The sequence below is a fragment of the Candoia aspera genome, chromosome 3 (genome assembly GCF_035149785.1).
Source record: "Candoia aspera isolate rCanAsp1 chromosome 3, rCanAsp1.hap2, whole genome shotgun sequence".
In the NCBI taxonomy this organism is placed as follows: Eukaryota; Metazoa; Chordata; class Lepidosauria; order Squamata; family Boidae; genus Candoia; species Candoia aspera.
This window is the reverse complement of record NC_086155.1, coordinates 97,152,709-97,170,917: the sequence shown is the minus strand read 5'-3', so window position 1 is coordinate 97,170,917 and position 18,209 is coordinate 97,152,709. Positions and strand designations below refer to the sequence as shown.

The 18,209-nt window shown below is 37.0% G+C and overlaps 1 protein-coding gene across 1 annotated transcript; it reads left to right on the top strand.

Annotated features, from left to right (window-relative positions):
* The first annotated feature begins 1,021 nt into the window (after window positions 1-1,021).
* On the top strand, window positions 1,022-17,160 carry RO60 (Ro60, Y RNA binding protein). Its single transcript, XM_063298403.1, has 9 exons — window positions 1,022-1,159; window positions 3,265-3,868; window positions 4,828-5,048; window positions 5,587-5,733; window positions 10,003-10,140; window positions 10,586-10,702; window positions 11,374-11,487; window positions 12,796-12,942; window positions 13,645-17,160. Exons 2-9 carry the CDS (start codon window positions 3,289-3,291, stop codon window positions 13,795-13,797), a joined length of 1,617 nt encoding a protein of 538 aa, XP_063154473.1. The 5' UTR covers window positions 1,022-1,159; window positions 3,265-3,288; the 3' UTR covers window positions 13,798-17,160.
* The last annotated feature ends 1,049 nt before the right edge of the window (window positions 17,161-18,209 follow it).

Sequence of the window (18,209 nt, the reverse complement as noted above, 5' to 3'; positions counted from 1 at the left end):
TTATTATTTTATTATCTTGGTTGTTTGTTTGGTAATTTATACACTGATGGTTTTAAATGGTCAATTTTATTGTAAACCGCCCAGAGTCCCCCTTTTTGGGGGGAGATGGGCGGTGATAGAAATTTGAATAATAAAATAAAAATCATAAATTAGGGATGAAAAACCATAGTATTTAATCCCAAACCATATTATATCTTAGTGTCTTGGGTGAACAAATCGTCATGTTCATCCATAATAATGAGGTTTCTTTGATTTAGCAAGTTAATAGGGCCGTCCAACTTTGCTAAGAGTACTGTGTAGACGCAGCCAGTGACGGACATAACTGGGTCATTTTGTACCTTCATTCTGTGGCTCCAATTGAGGTTTTAGGTGACTGAGTCTGATAACGCATCTGTGAACCTTTCCCTCGTTTCACTGAGACGGAGACTCTTTGTGCCTAAGCGGGACTAAAACTCACGGTCTCCGGATTTCAAGCCTGGTGCCTTAACTACTACACCAAACTGGCTCTCGCACTCCATTGGGATCAATTCAATACAATGACTGCTGTCTTCTTTTTTCTCGGAAAATTAAAATGATCCCTCACTGAATCACAGCAATGTAGCTAGATTAGCCTGTTGCAGTAATAAAAAAAAAACTTAAATTTCAAAACCTGTCCTCAAACTCCTGTCCCCCAGATACGCTGTCCTACGTTCCCATAATCCTCGCCACCACGGCTGCCTGTCAAAATGTCCGAGGATTATTGCAATTCCAATTCAGGTTGGTGAACTCCGCTCACGCCTTTGCACCAAATTAGATTAACACCTAGGGAACGTTGTATCGCGCTCATTGCACTGAGCACAACCCGCAGAAAAGCAGAGACTGGCACCTTTGAGGCTCTCTGTGCCCGCGAGACCTGAGGGATAACGCCGCGAGACAGATGCGGGTTGCGGGGAGGGGGGGCAGTGCATCCGGGTCTTTGGGATACCCGTCATCTGTGCGAAGGCGACGGTAACTAGCCCCGCTGCTCCATCCGGCTCTCCCTCTTGTTTGTGCTGCGTGAGGGAAGTTGTCAGGCAGCCTTGGCGGGTTGGGGAGGAGTGACTGGGGAGGATTCTTGAGGAGAAACGGATCCTTTCCTTGAGCTCCTGAAAGCCGCTGAGGCTGCCCCAGTTGCACAGAGGTACGGCTTGCGCGTGCAGGGAATGCTGCCCAATCTGCTTTAGGCTCCCGGCAGTGAGGCCGCCTCCCTCGGACGTGGAATCGCCCTCCTGCGCTCCAGGAATAGCTCAGGCTGGGCCTGGGAGCGCCGACGAAGCAAGCCGCCTTTCTCTCTTTGTCAGTCGCTCATTCTTTCCCGGCCCGGTGGCACAAGCCGAGGAAATCCAGGCAGTGGTTATTGACTGAGAGATAGGAGGGTGAGGGTGGGAAGAAGCAGTTGTAAGCCCAGGGATCGCCAGAGTCCTCCATCTGGGGCACCCTTGATAGGGGGGAAATGGGAGTTGAACATTAATAAAGGATAGCAATGGAAGCCACTGTGCAAGTTGGCGTCGTGAGGAATGTGCATACCGTAGTATGCATGAATAAAGAACTGCACATATTGTCTGGCTAATGATTCTGAAGAGATCTTGGAAGATCTGAGTAGGTTGGTAGTTGATTGCATGTAATATTCTTTGACTGCTCCGTCGGTAGCTATGTGAGAAGTTCAATACCATAATCCCCCAAGTGAATATATTGTAATTACCTGATTACATTGGGTAGAAACATGCATTCTTTATATGCTCAGAGGCATTCTTTATTATAGCGTAGATTTTGGTCTGAACAGTCTCACTGTCAAAAAGGTTCTTCAGCCCAAACCACTGCAGAAAATATTAAACTTGAACTGGAGCTTAGCTATGGAACGTGTTGAGCTGGATCCAATAAGCAACTACTTTTGTTTAATCTCTTCGACAGCATTACTATGCAGACAACATTGAATAAAAAAAGATACAGCACTCTGAACAAATTGGAAAACGGGTGGGGTACAAATGAAAAATTGCAGTGTGCTGAATGCTGCACTCATACCTGTTTTCTCCCTGAATGGTTGGCACATAATGCATTTAGTTGGTTCTGAATTATGTTACAGGATTTTAAGCTGTTTTATTTTTTAATAAGAAAATGTTTAATTTATTGTATTTCCAATATTGTATTGTTTTATCAGAGAAAACTAGTTAGAAACTTTATAAAAAACAAATTAAATAACTTATTTAAATTGCACACCTGTTAGTAGTACATTTTTGTTGGACTAGAGAGTGCCTCTTTAATTTAGGAATTATGCTAAAATTTTGCTATTCAAAATATTTTTAGTGTGCTGTGAGGGAACTGGTTTTAATTTCAGTTTCAAATGATAAAATATGTATTTTGGGTGGGATTTCATTAGCACATTTATGCAACATTTTTAAAAACAGAAAGTTGCATATTTTCTAAGAACATATCTCAGATTGGGTATTGCATTGGAGTTAATTGAAGCAATAATTATATGTTGACAATCAGAATCCTTGCTATGTAATGTAAAATAAACATGCCCATTATTATATTTAAATAATGCATAATGTAAGGAAAAAAAGTAAAATTGGCAAAATATTAAGTTCAGAAAGTAAAAGTAACTGTAGGATTCTTAGTACATTGGAAGATATTACATCAAATTAGTAAATCACTTCCATAAATGACAACTTGAAAATCTCAAATCTCAATCAGTTACTAGGAATACATTGGAGATATGGATTTCATATAGTTGCCAGAATAGTTTGGTCTCTGGATGCATGTACAGTGATTATGCTTTTAATTGTTGGAATAACTTCTAATTACATAGACCAGCATAGGATAGAAAAGAAATTATGACTGTTACTTTACCTTTTAAAAAAAATCAATATCTGCTTTTTTATTAGTATACCTGACCAACTGATTCCATTGGCTTGTTGGGTGAAAAAACCATCACTGGGATTGAAGAAAAAATTCAAGAATTGAGTCACTAGCATTGTCCAATGACAATTGGATCATTTAGGTTAGCGTTTTAGAATCATGTCAATGGACAGTTATCTAGAAATTGTGATCATCTCTCATACTTGCTGCATCTAGTATGTAATAGATTCTCATTCTCAAGGTTTTTGTTGAATATTGGGTATATCTTTCATAAGACATTGCCAAATTTGTTTTGAAAGAAATGCTTTTACTGAGTAACTGTCTTAGTAAAGCTCACCGTAATTCAGGGGTATAAATAGATGAAATGATTTTGTTGTGTTTCTTCAGGAGGCCTCTTTATACTGAGAAACAATGGAAGAAGGAGGAAGTCAGATGCAACCATGCAATGAAAGCCAGATATCAAATTCTGAAGGTGGATGCACGTGGCAAGTTACAGACATGACTAGACTGCGCCGTTTCTTGTGTTTTGGTTCTGAAGGAGGTGCTTTCTATGTCAAGGAACAAAAACTGAGCTATGAAAGCGTAGATGCTCTTCTGAGGCTTATTGAAGATGGCAAAGGTTATGAAGCAGTACAAGAAATAAAGACGTTCAGCCAGGAAGGTAGAGCAGCAAAACAGGAACCAGTATTATTTGCGCTTGCCATTTGTTCCCAGTGTTCTGATGCAAAAACCAAACAAGCAGCTTATACGGCTGTCCCTGAAATTTGTCACATACCAACTCATCTCTTCACTTTCATCCAGTTTAAAAAGGATCTGAAGGAGGGCATGAAATGTGGCATGTGGGGCCGTGCCCTGAGAAAAGCTGTTGCAGTTTGGTACAATGGAAAGAATGACATGGCTATTGCTTTAGCAGTGACAGCATACAAGAAGAAAAATGGCTGGTGTCATAAAGATCTTCTCAGGTTATCACATCTAAAGCCTGCAAATGAAGGTAACAACAATTGCAGACATTCTGACTCAACAAGGATGGTTTGCAATAAGTAATTGTCTGTGTGTTTGAACAAAAGAGAGAGCGGAGTGAAGAAAGAAGGATGCCTGCATAAAGCTAGGGAGTTTCGTCTGAAGTAACCTAGGTATTATAGACATGGGCATTTTTGTAGACGTTATTATACAGTATATCTGTACAAATCATATACCTAAATGCAAGTGTAATTCTGTAAATTAAGCCATGATTTTAATTGTGGGGAGAAAAGTAAGCTGATGTATAACAGTGTTAAATGTTGGACAGAATACAGAGCTTTCACTTTTTAAAATAAGTACATCTATTAATGTACTGCTTTATTTTACATTACACTGTTGAATGGGAGAGAAAATCTTCAATAGTTTTTAAACTCATAGATGAGTTTTTAATTTTTTACCTTATTTTTTTATGAAAACCTTGAGATTTTTCTAGAAGTAGTACATGTGTTTTAAATAATTTTGCATATTCTAATATGGCTAAAGATGGCCAACTGACAGTTTAGTTGTTTATATCAAACAAGATCTTCGATATCTATCAGACGATATGGAGGTGGCATAAAACCATTGTTACCTTTCCTTGATTTTTTTTTTTAACTGAGAGTTATACCAGAAAGACTGCCCACGACCAACAATCCTAAAGAGTGAGGGCCAAATGAATAAATTGTGAAAAAGGCATTGTGCTTATGTGAATGTATTTAATTAAATAGTTAAGCTATTTGTTCTTTTGCTTTTACACCAACTTCCACTATTTATATATCAAGGTAAAAGAGACAGACAGATTGCTAGTTTTGCTAAGATGCCAGAAAATATCAAATGCAAAATAAATACACTTTTCAGCCTAATATTTGATAACTTCAAATTGTTTTGGAGTTCATATTTCTTTTAAAAATATTTTCTAAATTACAAATAAAGCTTGTTCTATTTCAACAGGCCTGGCCATTGTCATTAAGTATGTAATGAAGGGATGGAAAGAGGTCCAAGAGGCATATAAAGAGAGCAGGCTTTCTGCTGAGGCTGAAAAAGTGTTGAAGTATTTGGAAGCAGTGGAAAGGGTAAAGCATACAACGGATGAACTGGAAGTGATTCATTTGATAGAAGAGTATAGTTTAGTTAGAGAGCACCTCCTGACAAGTCATTTGAAATCTAAAGAGGTAAGGAAATTAACATTAATACTTTGAATCACACTACATAATGTTAAGGGGGCGTGGTGGCTCAGCAGTTAAGATGCCAGGCTTGTCGACTGGAAGTTTGCAAGTTTGGCAGTTCGAGACCTGAGTGCCATGTGACAGAGTGAGCTCCCGTACTCACCCCAGCTCTTGCCAACCTAGCAATTTGAAAGCATGCAAATGTGAATAGATTTGGTGAGAAGGTAACAGTGTTCCATGACTGTCATGCTGGCCACATGACCACGGAAGTGTCTTCAGACAAAGCTGGCTCTTCGGCCATGAAACGGAGATGAGCAGTGCCCCCTAGTGTCGGACACAACTAAACGGGAACCTTTACCTTTACCTAATGTTATTTTTTGCACTTTAATAGTCCTCTGTTTTTATAGCACTTTTAACCATTTTTACATGTATTCTTACATTTACATGATTCTTATACGGTTATGCATATTTACACAGAGTACATCTTTTTCTTTAAACACCATGACTTTTCTCTTCTTTATCCTCAAATTTCATTTTGTACAAGGTATGGAAAGCACTGCTACAGAACATGCCCTTAACAGCAATATTGAAGAACCTGGGAAAAATGACAGCAAATTCTGTTCTTGAACCAGGAGGCCCAGAAGTAGCAATGGTTTGTGAAAGGCTAAAAAACGAAAAGCTTCTTAAAAAGGTAAGGATTTGGGGTGCATTGTTCTTGTGTGCATTGTATTCTAGCAATGTTCTGTTAGTTGATCTTTCAATAAAAATCAGTATTGAAAGTTAAGCTTCATTGTAACAAATCATTGCATAAATGCCTAATAAACAAAACTACTACAGCATATTCAAAAGACAGATATTTATTAATGTGCTAGGTCTTGAACTTACAAAGGGAATGGTCAAAGGAGAGAAAGATTAACTGTTTCTGCTTCAAGAACCCTTCTGTCATATCATTAGGATTAAGGATTATTTTAAGTAGTGTTAGGAAAATACTTGTCCTATGTGAAAAAAAAAATATTAGGAAATGGTTAATCCATGATTAAAATTGTTAATCGGTTTTGGATTGCTCTTCATGGAAAAAGATGAAATGTTGAGAGGTTGGTAAAGTATCAGATAGTTATGTATAAATTGTAAGGGGCTATCATGATCCATTTACTGAGGTTTTTGGAAACATGCTGCTGTTAAAAGCAAGCAGATGAATGGAGGAACAAATAATAAAAGCAAGGGCCTGGAAAAAAGCAGGAGAGGTGTAGAAGCTGCTGCTGTTTCAAGGAGAGCTTGTAAATCCTGCAGATGTAGAGGATGAGATTCTACAGTGGAGAATCTCCACTGTTCATGAAGACAAGGATGAGGAATCAGGAAAATTAGAATTATTGATTGGTGTAGAGTCCCTCTGGTTAGAGAGGTTCCCCATTGCAATCACTCAGCCCATATGCATGGAGGGAAATAACAGCATGAGGCCATAGCATACTGATGGGGCTGAGCATACTTACCTGTAAGAACAACAGAACAAAGTGAGTTACAGAGTCCCTGGAGGAATCCTTGAAATAATTTTCAGGTCTCAGGGAACCCCTGCATAAACATTATATGTTTACAGCTCATAGTACATTAGCATGATCAGTAAGTTGTAGATATAATAACCCAATAATACTTTTCAATGCTCTTTGATTTTTTTTTTCCTGTGGATCTATTTTAACCAATTGATTAGTCTATTGTTTTTGTTTGGTTCCCCCTCCACCACAAAGGCATTAACTGTAATGCAAGTCAGTAATGTGGGCAGGGAAAACTTCAGTTTTTCCTTTAAAAAAATCCTACTTTTTAAAAAAAACTCATCCCAGTAGTCTAAAAGTCTTACAGCAAATTTCTACTGTACCAGGTGCTTGTAAGAATCTGACACACTTGTCTCAATAATGGTGTGACTCATGCATCCATTGGAATACAGAATTCAGATTTATTGAAGATGTGTACAGAATAGAGGAAAAAGCCACAACTAAAATTTCCTGCTAACCTACTTAATTAAAAGCAAACAGGCAAGCCAGAACCCCCCTCCACATTCCTTCCCCTTTGCACTAGCAGACCGGCATTCCACTTCCAGATGTCTCCAGTCCATACGACCTTGAATCCCATCATTAGACCAAACAACATTCTTTCACACTCCCGTTGAATCCCCCCCCCCCACTGGTGCTTGACAGGCGTTGGCTCAAACTGGCAGAGAACACGATCAAACGCTCTACCAGTTCTTTGATTGTGGATTCTGACAATGCTAATGAAGAGTTTGTGCAAGAATAGTTTATTTCCCCGTTTGAAACTAAAAATGACTTTTTAGCCCACTACTTGAAAAAAAAATATATAGTTATGTTTAACTTACCTTTGTTGAAATTAATCTCTTTCTTCTCCTTTCATAATTTTTAAAAACTTACAAGGCAAACAATACATTTCTGTTAAATAACTGGCTTAAGACAAAATCAGATTTAATTTTTCTAAAGGTAGGCCTGGTAGATTTTTAAAAAACGAATATTGTAAATTGATTATAATTAATGCTATTTATACTGTGCCATGAAAATTTATTGACAATATTGAATACAGTTGTAAAATTATTAAAAACCATAAGCAGCTGAGGCCCTGTGTATAAAAATTCCAACCACTGTGAGTGCTAGTATTGCATGGTGTGCAAAGTTGGAAAAAAAATTAAAAAAAAATCAATCACAATCTCTTGTGAAACCCTTAGATTCTGTGGAATCTCCTGTGAGAAGGTCTGGTCTAGAATATGCATATATTGAACTTGTTGAGTCCAGATACCCATGAACAGTTTCTTATTTTCTGGGTATATACTTTGTACTTGTGTGTTACATATGTGGGTGCAAGTTTGTAGATTAAATAATGTGTGTATATGTGTGTGTGTTTGTGTATACATGCATATACACAGTGGATCAGTTAATTTTAACTGAGGAACCTATTTTAACATGAGTCAAAATAAATAATATATCATGTTTAAAGCTATTTATAGGGGAAAAAAAACTATTAAGGTCTGTTGCTTCCATTTAATATATGTTCACCAAATGTGTTGTTGTGTCGTACATGGATTATTAGCTAGGTTGCACAAGATCTCATTCTGCCTTTTGATTTGTGTCAAGAATGCTGTACTATTCATCCTTATTTAGCCTTTACCTCTTTTTATTGCCAATTGTTACATTGATTGGAAATTTAATAAAGATAATAGTGCTAATTGATAGAGTTGATACATCGTGCCCTGTATACATCTAGTTATTTGAAAGATCTGCTGGTGACTCATTTATCTGTGCAATTGACCAAATTTACTGGGCTAGAGTTACTTGTTTCTACCACATACTAGAATAGCCACTTCCTGGTTAAGAGCTTTTTCTTACTTGCCTCTAGTTGTTTGGAATAGACTCCTACCAGGCCTATTATGCTTGGATTCCAATCATTTAAGAAAACACTAAAAAGCTTCTTTTTTACAGGATCCTATGAAATTGCTTTAACATGAATAACTATTTATTGACTTTCTTCCTTTGTATGGTAGAGGATAATGTTATTATATGTCATGGACCTTTCAGTTTAATTCAGTTGTAATATATTATTGTATCAGTTTGCATTTTATTCAGTGTCTCTATTTTGCCTAGTTTTATGTGCCTAACAAATAAAGCTATTACTATTTTACTGCTGGGGTGATTTATTTTATAGGTAATTAAGGTGTTTTTTTTGTGTGTCTATGCATTTGTGCCTTCAAATCATTCTTCACCCCTGGTGACTGCCTAGACATGTCCCTGCAGTTTTCTTAGCAAGATTTTCAGAAGCGGTTTGCCTTCCTAGGGATGAGAGTTACTGGCCCAAAATCCCCCAGCTGGCTTTCTACCTACGATAGGACTAGAACTTGCAGTTTTCTAGTTTCTAGTCTGGTGCCTTAAACCACTGCACCAAACTAAGTGGATTAAGTAATCAGTTGTCCTGGTTTAAGCAAAGACCACTCTGAGACGAGGATAATGTCTCTAGCATTTATTTAACTGCTATAGTAGACAGAAAATCCTACCAAATTGAAGGAGCGTGGGAAAACCCAGACAGATAAACCCCCAAACTCAAGGTGGCTCTGTTCTGGGTTTCTTTGAATGACAGTTCAAAGCCTCTAAACTACCCGTGCGTTTTTCCCCCTGGATAGGGGCCCGCTCCTGCTCACCATTTGTACCCATAGCATCAGTAGTTATTAATTAATAGTTTTAATTTTGACCCTCTTATTTATTGAAGAATGACCTCTCCCACATTGATTTGTTAAGGGTGGAGAACCTTTGGGATTGATTTCAGAGGAAGTTGGCAACTCTAGTTGATGAGGGAAGGTGGGCAGCATACAATATTTTTTAATACGCTCGTAATCTTCCTGTCTATTCATCCTTTTATGAGGGAGCTTCTTAAATCCAGTCATCTTTCTTTTGCATGTTTTCTCTGCTGCTTAGATGGGGGAAATCACTGTTTTGCTGAAAAAGTGAAAACTACAAAAACTACTCTACAAAAATTTAACCTTTTGTGGGGAACATTGGCTGTGAACTGCATATTGGAAGGATTTCTCTTCTTGAGAAATAATTTCACGGAAAGCAAAGAATATGAAGCAGCACTGTTTGGATTCCCAGACCAAATCTGTGAGGTCATTACATAAATTTGAATATCTCAAAACCAACAAAATGAACAATTGAATAAATAACTTAAAAAGGCTTTTTATCTCATTTAGATGAAGGAAGAAAAAATCTAAGGGATACTGTAGCAGTTATTCTAGCAATAATACTTTGCACACATGTTAAAGTTTTATTTCATTCTTTCATTCTTTAGAATACCTAAAGGCATATAATTTTCTATTATAGAAGTCACTGATCTTATAGCATACTTGATTAACAGAAATTACAGCTAGAAAGAGAAATTAACCTCTGGAGTATGTTTTCCAAAACACTTTCTTTAGGCTCGAATACACCCATTCCATATTTTGGTTGCGCTAGAAAATTATAAAGGAGAACGTGGTTATCGGGGAAAAATACGCTGGCAACCAGACAAGGACATCTTGGAAGCTCTAAATGCTTCATTTTACAAGTCCTTCAAGGTAATGGTTATGAATATTTATTTAACTATTTTCAGTAAGTCTCCAATTTAAGCAATCTCTGTTTAGGGAAGTTCTGATTTTGGTAATAAAGGTTAAATGCAGGATGGTAAATATTCCTAGGATTTTTCTTTTCAGAGTTCTTATGAGCAGTCCATAGCAGTCTAGGCTGTTGTCCTCCTTTTTTCCCTAAGACTCACGGAGATTTAGTCTACAGATTATGTTGTGCTGGGTTCCCTCAGCTATAACATACATTTGGGGAAAGATGGTGGTGGAGAGGAACATTTAGTGCCCTCTCCTCATATATCTGTATTATATTTCTGTTTATAACTGACTGGTAGTTTCTTTGAGTGATGGTTCAGAAAGCACTCACATGCTATGAAAAGTCATTAAAAATGATAAAAAAATGTGTTTTGACTTTTTCCCCCCCATTTGCCTCTTTCTTTAGACAGTAGAACCAATGGAAAAGCGTTTCTTGCTTGCAGTTGATGTTAGCGATTCTATGTTGCAAAAGGTTTTTGGTAGTGTGCTGAGTGCTAGTACAGTTGCTGCAGCAATGTGCATGGTAAGAAACATCACATTTTTATGATATTTTTTTGGTCCCAAACTTTGGGATGTGATGGTGGTGTTCTGGCTTTCCAAGCCTGAAGAGATTGTAATTTGATCAAACCTAGGATGTCTGCCTCATGATTTGATAAATATGATTTTAAAATATAAAAGCAGAATATGAAATATAGTTTTGAAGCAAAACCTGCAACAAACCTCTCCAGGCAAGTGACTTATTGCTGGAGAATATTTGGAGACATGTTGATACCTTTCATTCATTCCATGCCTTCCTACCTGGTCTGGTCATGCCACTTCTCTATATAACTTTCCTGTTGCTCAAGTTAGAACTGGCAACAAAGCATCTTTACAGTGGTTAATGCCTCCCTTGCATATGTTTGTCCAAGATGATGCATCCCTTTGGTACCTGTTCTACAAGTTAAGAAGGAACCATTGTGCAAGATTTGGTAATCAGATTTCCAGCTCTTGTATCCAAAGAAAATAAAGACTTAGGAAAGTCTGGAGAAAGGGCCAGGATGTTGTAGAGGGTTAGAAGAGGGATGAATTAGAAGAGGAAACAGCTATGTAGCATTAGAAAACTATAGAAAGCCTGAGGTAGAGAAATGTTTTTTAGCTTAAGAAAGCAGGAAAATAACATTCTGTTTTTACTTTTGCTCATTTCGTTTTCACCAGGCTGTTGCACGCACTGAAAAAGATTCCCACATTGTTGCTTTTTCCCATGAAGTAGTTCCTTGTCCTGTTACTGAGGATATGACTTTACCACAAGTATTACAGAAAATGTCTGAGGTATCTAATATTATTAAAGTCATTCTGTAATTTTATATGAGAATACTTAACGATGTAACAATGTATTTATTACGGAAAGTATTTTAATAATTATTAGACAAGTAATATTTGCATAGAAGCATTTTATTTTCAAGTGACTCTTTTATCACATGTATATAGCACATGATAATATTTATACCATACCAAACAAGGAAAGCAAACTGACCTGAGGAATCCAGTACCTAAACTTCATTAGACAGGAAAATGGAAAAGGGATAACTATAATAAGAGGTGTAATAAGCATAGATACTTTTTGATTTGTACTTGAGGCTGGGTATTATTATATTATTTTAAGGCACAGAGATATTATATTGCATAGCGAGTTACAGGGATAAGGAGTAAAAGAGTTAAATGAACTGACTTAATAGAGCAGAGTGTGTCTATCAGCTCGAGGAAGTAGAATTTCATTATCAAATTGTGTGCATGGGTTTATAGAAGGAAATAAAAATACGAGAGATTAGAACAAAGTCATTGAAGAACTTTAATGGTAAGAATAAGGTTTTGAGGGTGGATGCAGAAGAAGATGGGAATTAGCACTGGATTTGCGGAGGATGTCTCTTGATAATAACTTTTTTTTTTTTAAGAGAAGAAAGAATATGAATGGAGATGGAATTACTGCTGGGCAAAACTAGTCCTTTCCATCTTGTGCAGGGCAGCTTTCTATAAAAATTGCCCTATCTTATGCTGCAATAAGCCTCATTGCAGTGTGGATAGAACAGACACATATGTATGTATGTCTGTTTACATGCTGTGGGTATTGTGGATTTGTCTGTGCATGTGTAGGAGATGAAAATGGCCTTGGTGTGTTGCTGGCATGTGTTGTAATCAGGTGCCACTAACTTATTCCTCGGGCCAGAAAAGACTTTCCTCCCTTCCTCTGGGAACAGGTGCTTCTGTAGTTGTGTGGGTTGCCTTTAAAACTGCTTTGCTATGTATCTCCATTTGCCTATCACTTTGGCATCTCCAGAGGAAAGGCTTAGTGTGCAAGCAGTGTAGGTCTCTGTCTGAAACTGTGAACTGATATTGCAAGTCACAGGAGACATTGGTTTGATGGGCAAAAATAATTTAGGTGGCATCTGATCACTTCCCAGGGAAACCACCATTCATTATATAGAATATGATAGACAACCAACAAAACTTGAACTCTTAAATGTAAACTTCGATTCACATTCCTATTGCTATTTCCCTGGTGGAAATACTGCTAAGTGAAAAAGCTATGTAATATTTGCTGGCTTGTTTGGAACTTAATAGTTTTCTTACTTACCATAGATTCCAAGGGGTGCCACCAATTGTTCTTCTCCCGTGCTGTGGGCCCAAAAGACAGGTGTAGCAGTTGATGTTTTTATTATCTTCGTGGATAGCGAGACTTTTGCTGGAGATGTTCACCCTGCCACAGCTTTGAGGCAGTATAGAGAGGTAAGTACTCTTTATGTAATGCAAAATAAGATTTTAAAAAGTTCCTTTATAAAATCCTGCATTCTTAAGTAGCTGCCAACTTTCTCAAGATGTATGTTATATATAACAGAAGATCATTTTCAGAAATGGCTGTGTCCGAGATAGTAAACAATATAATTATTATCCTAAAGTAGAATTAAATACGAATATATAAGGTGATTTCTTCAATATTGTGCTCAGTGCATGCTAGTTCAGTCCTGTTTATATTAGTGTTGTATCAGCACTACTTGTGGCTTTCTAGGGATCTGCACTACAGTCATCCCATCTAGAAGTATACTGGGCTTACATAAGTGATCCATGAGCATAACCGTGCTTGTCATCAGAGGCAGTAAAAGCTATTCAGGGGCAAAGCAGAAGGAATGAGCAGTAAAAAGAAAAGGACTACCACAGATAAGACAGAAAGTATACATTTAAGGAAGCCAGTATATTTTCCCCATTTGCCAAAGTCAGGTCTCCCTAATTGTAGTAGTGATAGTTGGGATCAAAAATCCTGGCAAAATACTGAGAGAAAGTGAGCCTTCCCACTTTTCAGGGAGACAGCAAGAATATGGATTGTGCACTTCAGTAATAAAGTCTATAAGACTTGGCTTTTATAAACAATTCATTGTTTTGCAGGTGCAATCTGAAAAAAGTGTTTCTCTCTTTCTTTTTGTTTGTTTCTAGAGAATGGGTATTCCATCCAAGTTAATAGTTTGTGGAATGACATCCAGTGGCTTTACTGTTGCAGACCCAGATGACAGAGGGATGCTGGATATTTGCGGTTTTGATACAGGAACACCCATTGTCATTCAAAACTTCATTTTGGATTTGATCTAAACCTATGAGCACCCATTTTTCTAAAGCTATTAACTTCCTGAAGATTTGACTGGGATCTATCAATTGAATTAATGAACTTCACTAATTCAAGGCTAAGTTTCATACCCCAGTTGGAATGTTGAACATTTTTAAAGGGATGTAAAATCAGGCAGTGGCAAACTCTACTTTCTGAATATATTGTTTACATCTGTTGTGCAAAATTCTAAAAGGCTTCCTATTGCTTTTTAAAATTAAATATGGAATATAGTGAATGCTTTTAATTTTTTATATTAGTTTAACTATGACAAGGTATTCCATCACTGTAAACTTAATTTTCCTAGAATGAATTGTATTAGTCACAGGGAGTCAAAGGATGAGACAGGACTTCATCTTTTTACACTGTTTTCGGTTAACAACTGTTTGATTAAATAACTTACTGTACTGCCTAGGAAAAATGAGCCACATGTGCACTACAGGTTATATTACTTCTATCATTGCTCATTAGTTCCTATTACTTTACAGCACAATTACCTCTGGCAACTTGATGCTCTCCTTGTTTTAGCAGAGATTTTGTATTGAGAAATGTTAGGATATTTGGGAACAACCAGATTCTTTCCATGGATATTGACTTCATGGTTATATTTAGCCTTTTAAATTTTTGTTTCAAAACAAGTCTTGCAAAAATCAGCAATTTTGTCTACATTGTGGTCTCAGTGTTTCTCAAACTTGGCAGCTTTAAGATGTGTGGACTTCAACTCCCAGAATTCCCCAACCAGCATGGCTGGCTCAGGAATTCTGGGAGTTGAAGTCCACACATCTTAAAGTTGCCAAGTTTGAGAAACACTGGTCAAACTGGTTTGTGTTTTATTTCCTGACAATGGAGAGTAGAAGGCTTCATCAAGCAAGTCTAAGGCTATTTTCAGATATTCTTTACAGAGAATGTGATTTATCATATCTCCTGAAGCAAGAGGACAAAAAGGCAAAAAGAAGCAAGAATAGGGGCTATTAATAAAACTAGCCCTACTCATATGTTACTTGTACACAGCATAGTTACACAGTAAAACAGAAGTAGGGACACGTTTCTAGCCCTGCCTTGACATAAGATGGCTGATCTGCCTTTATTGACATTTGCAGAGTAGTTTTTTTGTGTCAGCATGTCTACCTGAACGTAGAGTCTCTGAGATCAAGACAGCCGATTACATGCTGTTTTAATTTATGTAGACTCTGTACATGAACAGCTGGTCAAACACAGAGATTCCTTGCCCAAATTCTGTGCTCAGTGAATGGATGTTAGAAGCAGGGCCATAAAATACTTTTGTTCCTCCTTTACCACCAGGCTGGTTTGCATAGGGGTTACATGTTCCTAGGGCAGGTAATATAGTAGCACTCAATCTATCTTGATTCCCTTGTGTCCTAATGCAGTTTATACTAAGGACCATCACTACCAGCAGTGATGGCAAATCAAGATTTAAGACCAGCTGCAAAATTGTTGCTCTTCCCACACTGCCATTGGCAAAGAGATAACCTATTGCTGAACTAACATTCTTGGCATTCTAGTCGGGGCTGCTGGGAGTTGTGGCATTCCAGATGTTGCTGAACTGCAAATTGCTTATCTTTGCCCTAGAAAATAAGTGCATGTAAACAACACATTATCTTTTAATCAAAGGAAAAAAAGTTATAAAGTAGTAAATTGATGGATTGAGCAGAAAAGAGGCAGCTTATATAGAAGACTGCTTCATGACTGTTGTTGTTCTTCCTTCTCTTCCTATCCTACAGGCCTGTAAACCAAACCTCCTATTCAGGAAGCCTTTCTGAATTTTGGCTATCTGTGTCATATGAGACAATAGTGTGAAGGGGAATTTCCTGTTTACAAGTGGAGGGTTCTTAACCCAATGCATAAACTTCCTGCTTGGTACAAAATCACTCTGCCTGCTTTGGGCAGTTTGTCTTTGCTGCAGCCCTATATGACATACGGCATAGCAGAAAGATCAGGAGAACTTTTATTGTAGGGAGAGTGTTTACTGTACTGCAGGGTTGGCAGAATTGATGAAGAGGAAAACTTTCAGTTGTTTGGGCTAGCCAAGTTACAGATTGCTTAACAGCTGCACTTGCTTTTTCGTTCAGCATGTGGTGCTTGCGGACAAATTTGTTAGGGTTAATGGGGTATTGTGACAAATGAACATACCCTTTGCCTTTGAAAAACACCTGTTAATAGACTTGGCAAATCGAGAAAAAACAAATGGTAGTGCTGAATGGGGAACCTGTGTCCCCTCCCTATATTGTTAAAGTGCACTTCCCAGATTCCCTCACCATTAGCCAAGGAATAATAATTTAGTAACATCTGGAGGGAACTATTTCTCCACCTTCAGCTAATGCATGTATAGTGCACGTTTGTAGTAGCATACATTCTGTAACCAAATGCTCTTAATGAATTCAACTTGATAATCTTATAAACTAGTTGGTAATCAAGATTGTGATGACTGTCTACTTCTTACCCAAAGATTCTCATTGTATACTTACTATAGCTGTTCACATTATTTTCATAATTCCAGACATATTGCTTGCCAATTTTTTTTTTAAGATAAAAAAAGGCTAGAGAAATTGTTTTGTTCAGTTTTCCCCAACCTGGATGGGAGATGATAGAAATTGTGGTACAGCACATCAGGAGAAGAGGGGAAAGTTCCTAAAATCCAGTTAGTAATGCTGATAGAATAACCCAGATTATCTATACTTTTGCACTGCAGGTTATGTATATTAGAATCTGATACTAATTAAAAAGTGATAATACAGGTTTGTGATATTTGTTTGATTGGAAGACTTGTTGGTTAAACTTCCCCCAACTATTTCAGCTCTCCTGTCTGCAGCAAATTTGCACTGGAGAATTGGGGGCTTTTTGGAGCAGATATGGAATGGATAGGTATATAGAGAAGGGATATTTTTTAAAAAAAATGGAAGTCCTTTCATGCAGTTGGAAGTAATTTGGTAGAAGCAGCATGCCTGCTTTATGTAGCTACAATTTTAGAAAAGTCCTAGAATAATGTCAGAATAATGATCAAATTCTGGCATAGTTAGAGAGGAAGAGGTTGCTTTGGAAATGCTGATCTGTAGTTACTCTTCTGCTCTTTACAGAAGTAGCAGTTGATCAACAGCTGCTGTATTAAAATCATGTATTTGGAAGAATTTGTGGCTGTGTTGATCTTTCTGTAAATTATCTTTATTAAAGAATATTTAAATATCTAAAAAAAGATTTCTACAGTGCCACCCAAGGCTTTTCACCTTGGGTAATATGTATTCTAAATTAGTTTTCTTGTCTATTTTCTGAGAGGATTCTTACTGCATTTCCTATTTAACTGAAAAAAATAAAGATTATGGTTCGTAATATTATTACTATGACTCGTTTTTGAGAGGGATGTTCAACATAATGTAATATGCTTGACTGATTTATAGATACTACTGACAGTTTCTGGCAAGTATAAAAAAGGTTGCTGAGCCTGGAAAGAGTTGCTACACATAATTTTAATTCTAAATGTGTGGCTTGTAAGACATTTGCAAAGATCTAATTATAGTTGTAATTTATCGAATAACCTAATTGTGTAAGCAGACACTGATCTAAGTGACCTTGTAGGTCTTTTGGCATTGATTCAGTTAGAAGGAACGCAGCTTATTTGAAACATGCTTCTACTTTCTTTATAAATAGTTGTGATTTTTATATTTCCTTTATATGGAGGAATGTTAGTACCAGAATAATGAAATTTGAAGTCAAAGTGTATGATTTACATAGGTTTGTGGGAAAGCTCCAGCAGGTTGCATAAGCTTAGTTTAAAGCTCCAGGGTATTACTTAATATACCAATATAAAGATATGTCATGCAGTATTTCTTTCTGCAATGCTGAATGTACAACCTGTTTCCTGCCATATTTTAAATGGCTTTCATGACTTTTCTTCTATTACAAGGGCTGTGGGTCTCCTGACCCAGGAGAATTGGACAGCTGTTTTCTAGGAAGTAAACAAATCAAAGCTTTCCTTGGACATGTGCAGATTTGAAATTTTTGCCTAAGATCCACTGGTTTTTCATCCTGATATATATTATAGCAGCAGTAACATATTTGCATTCTAATATTTAAAGAATGGTTATCCTTTATAAATTGGTTCATTTTGAAAAAATAAATGTTGATTATATGCCACTGAGCAATACAAGCAATTATGCTGACTTGTCTGCTAAAGTACATTTAGTCTGAATGTATTCAAACTACTGCTTTGAATTGTTTTCTCAACAAGGAATCTGTGTGATAGCAAATAGCTGTATTTAAAAATAACAAAATGTAGGAATTAGCTTTTCATATAGATACACTGATTCTGCTGTTAAAAGTGAAATAATTATTTTTTTTCAGCCCATATTGCAGAAGCAGCAGTAGAGTAAGGAAGGAGATAGGA

Excerpts from the sequence above, each read along its gene's own strand:
- RO60 (XM_063298403.1), top strand. The coding sequence starts at position 3,289 with ATGGAAGAAGGAGGAAGTCAGATGCAACCATGCAATGAAAGCCAGATA. Across the intron at positions 3,869-4,827 it reads TCTAAAGCCTGCAAATGAAG|GCCTGGCCATTGTCATTAAG; the intron begins GTAACAACAATT and ends CTATTTCAACAG. Across the intron at positions 5,734-10,002 it reads ACGAAAAGCTTCTTAAAAAG|GCTCGAATACACCCATTCCA; the intron begins GTAAGGATTTGG and ends CACTTTCTTTAG.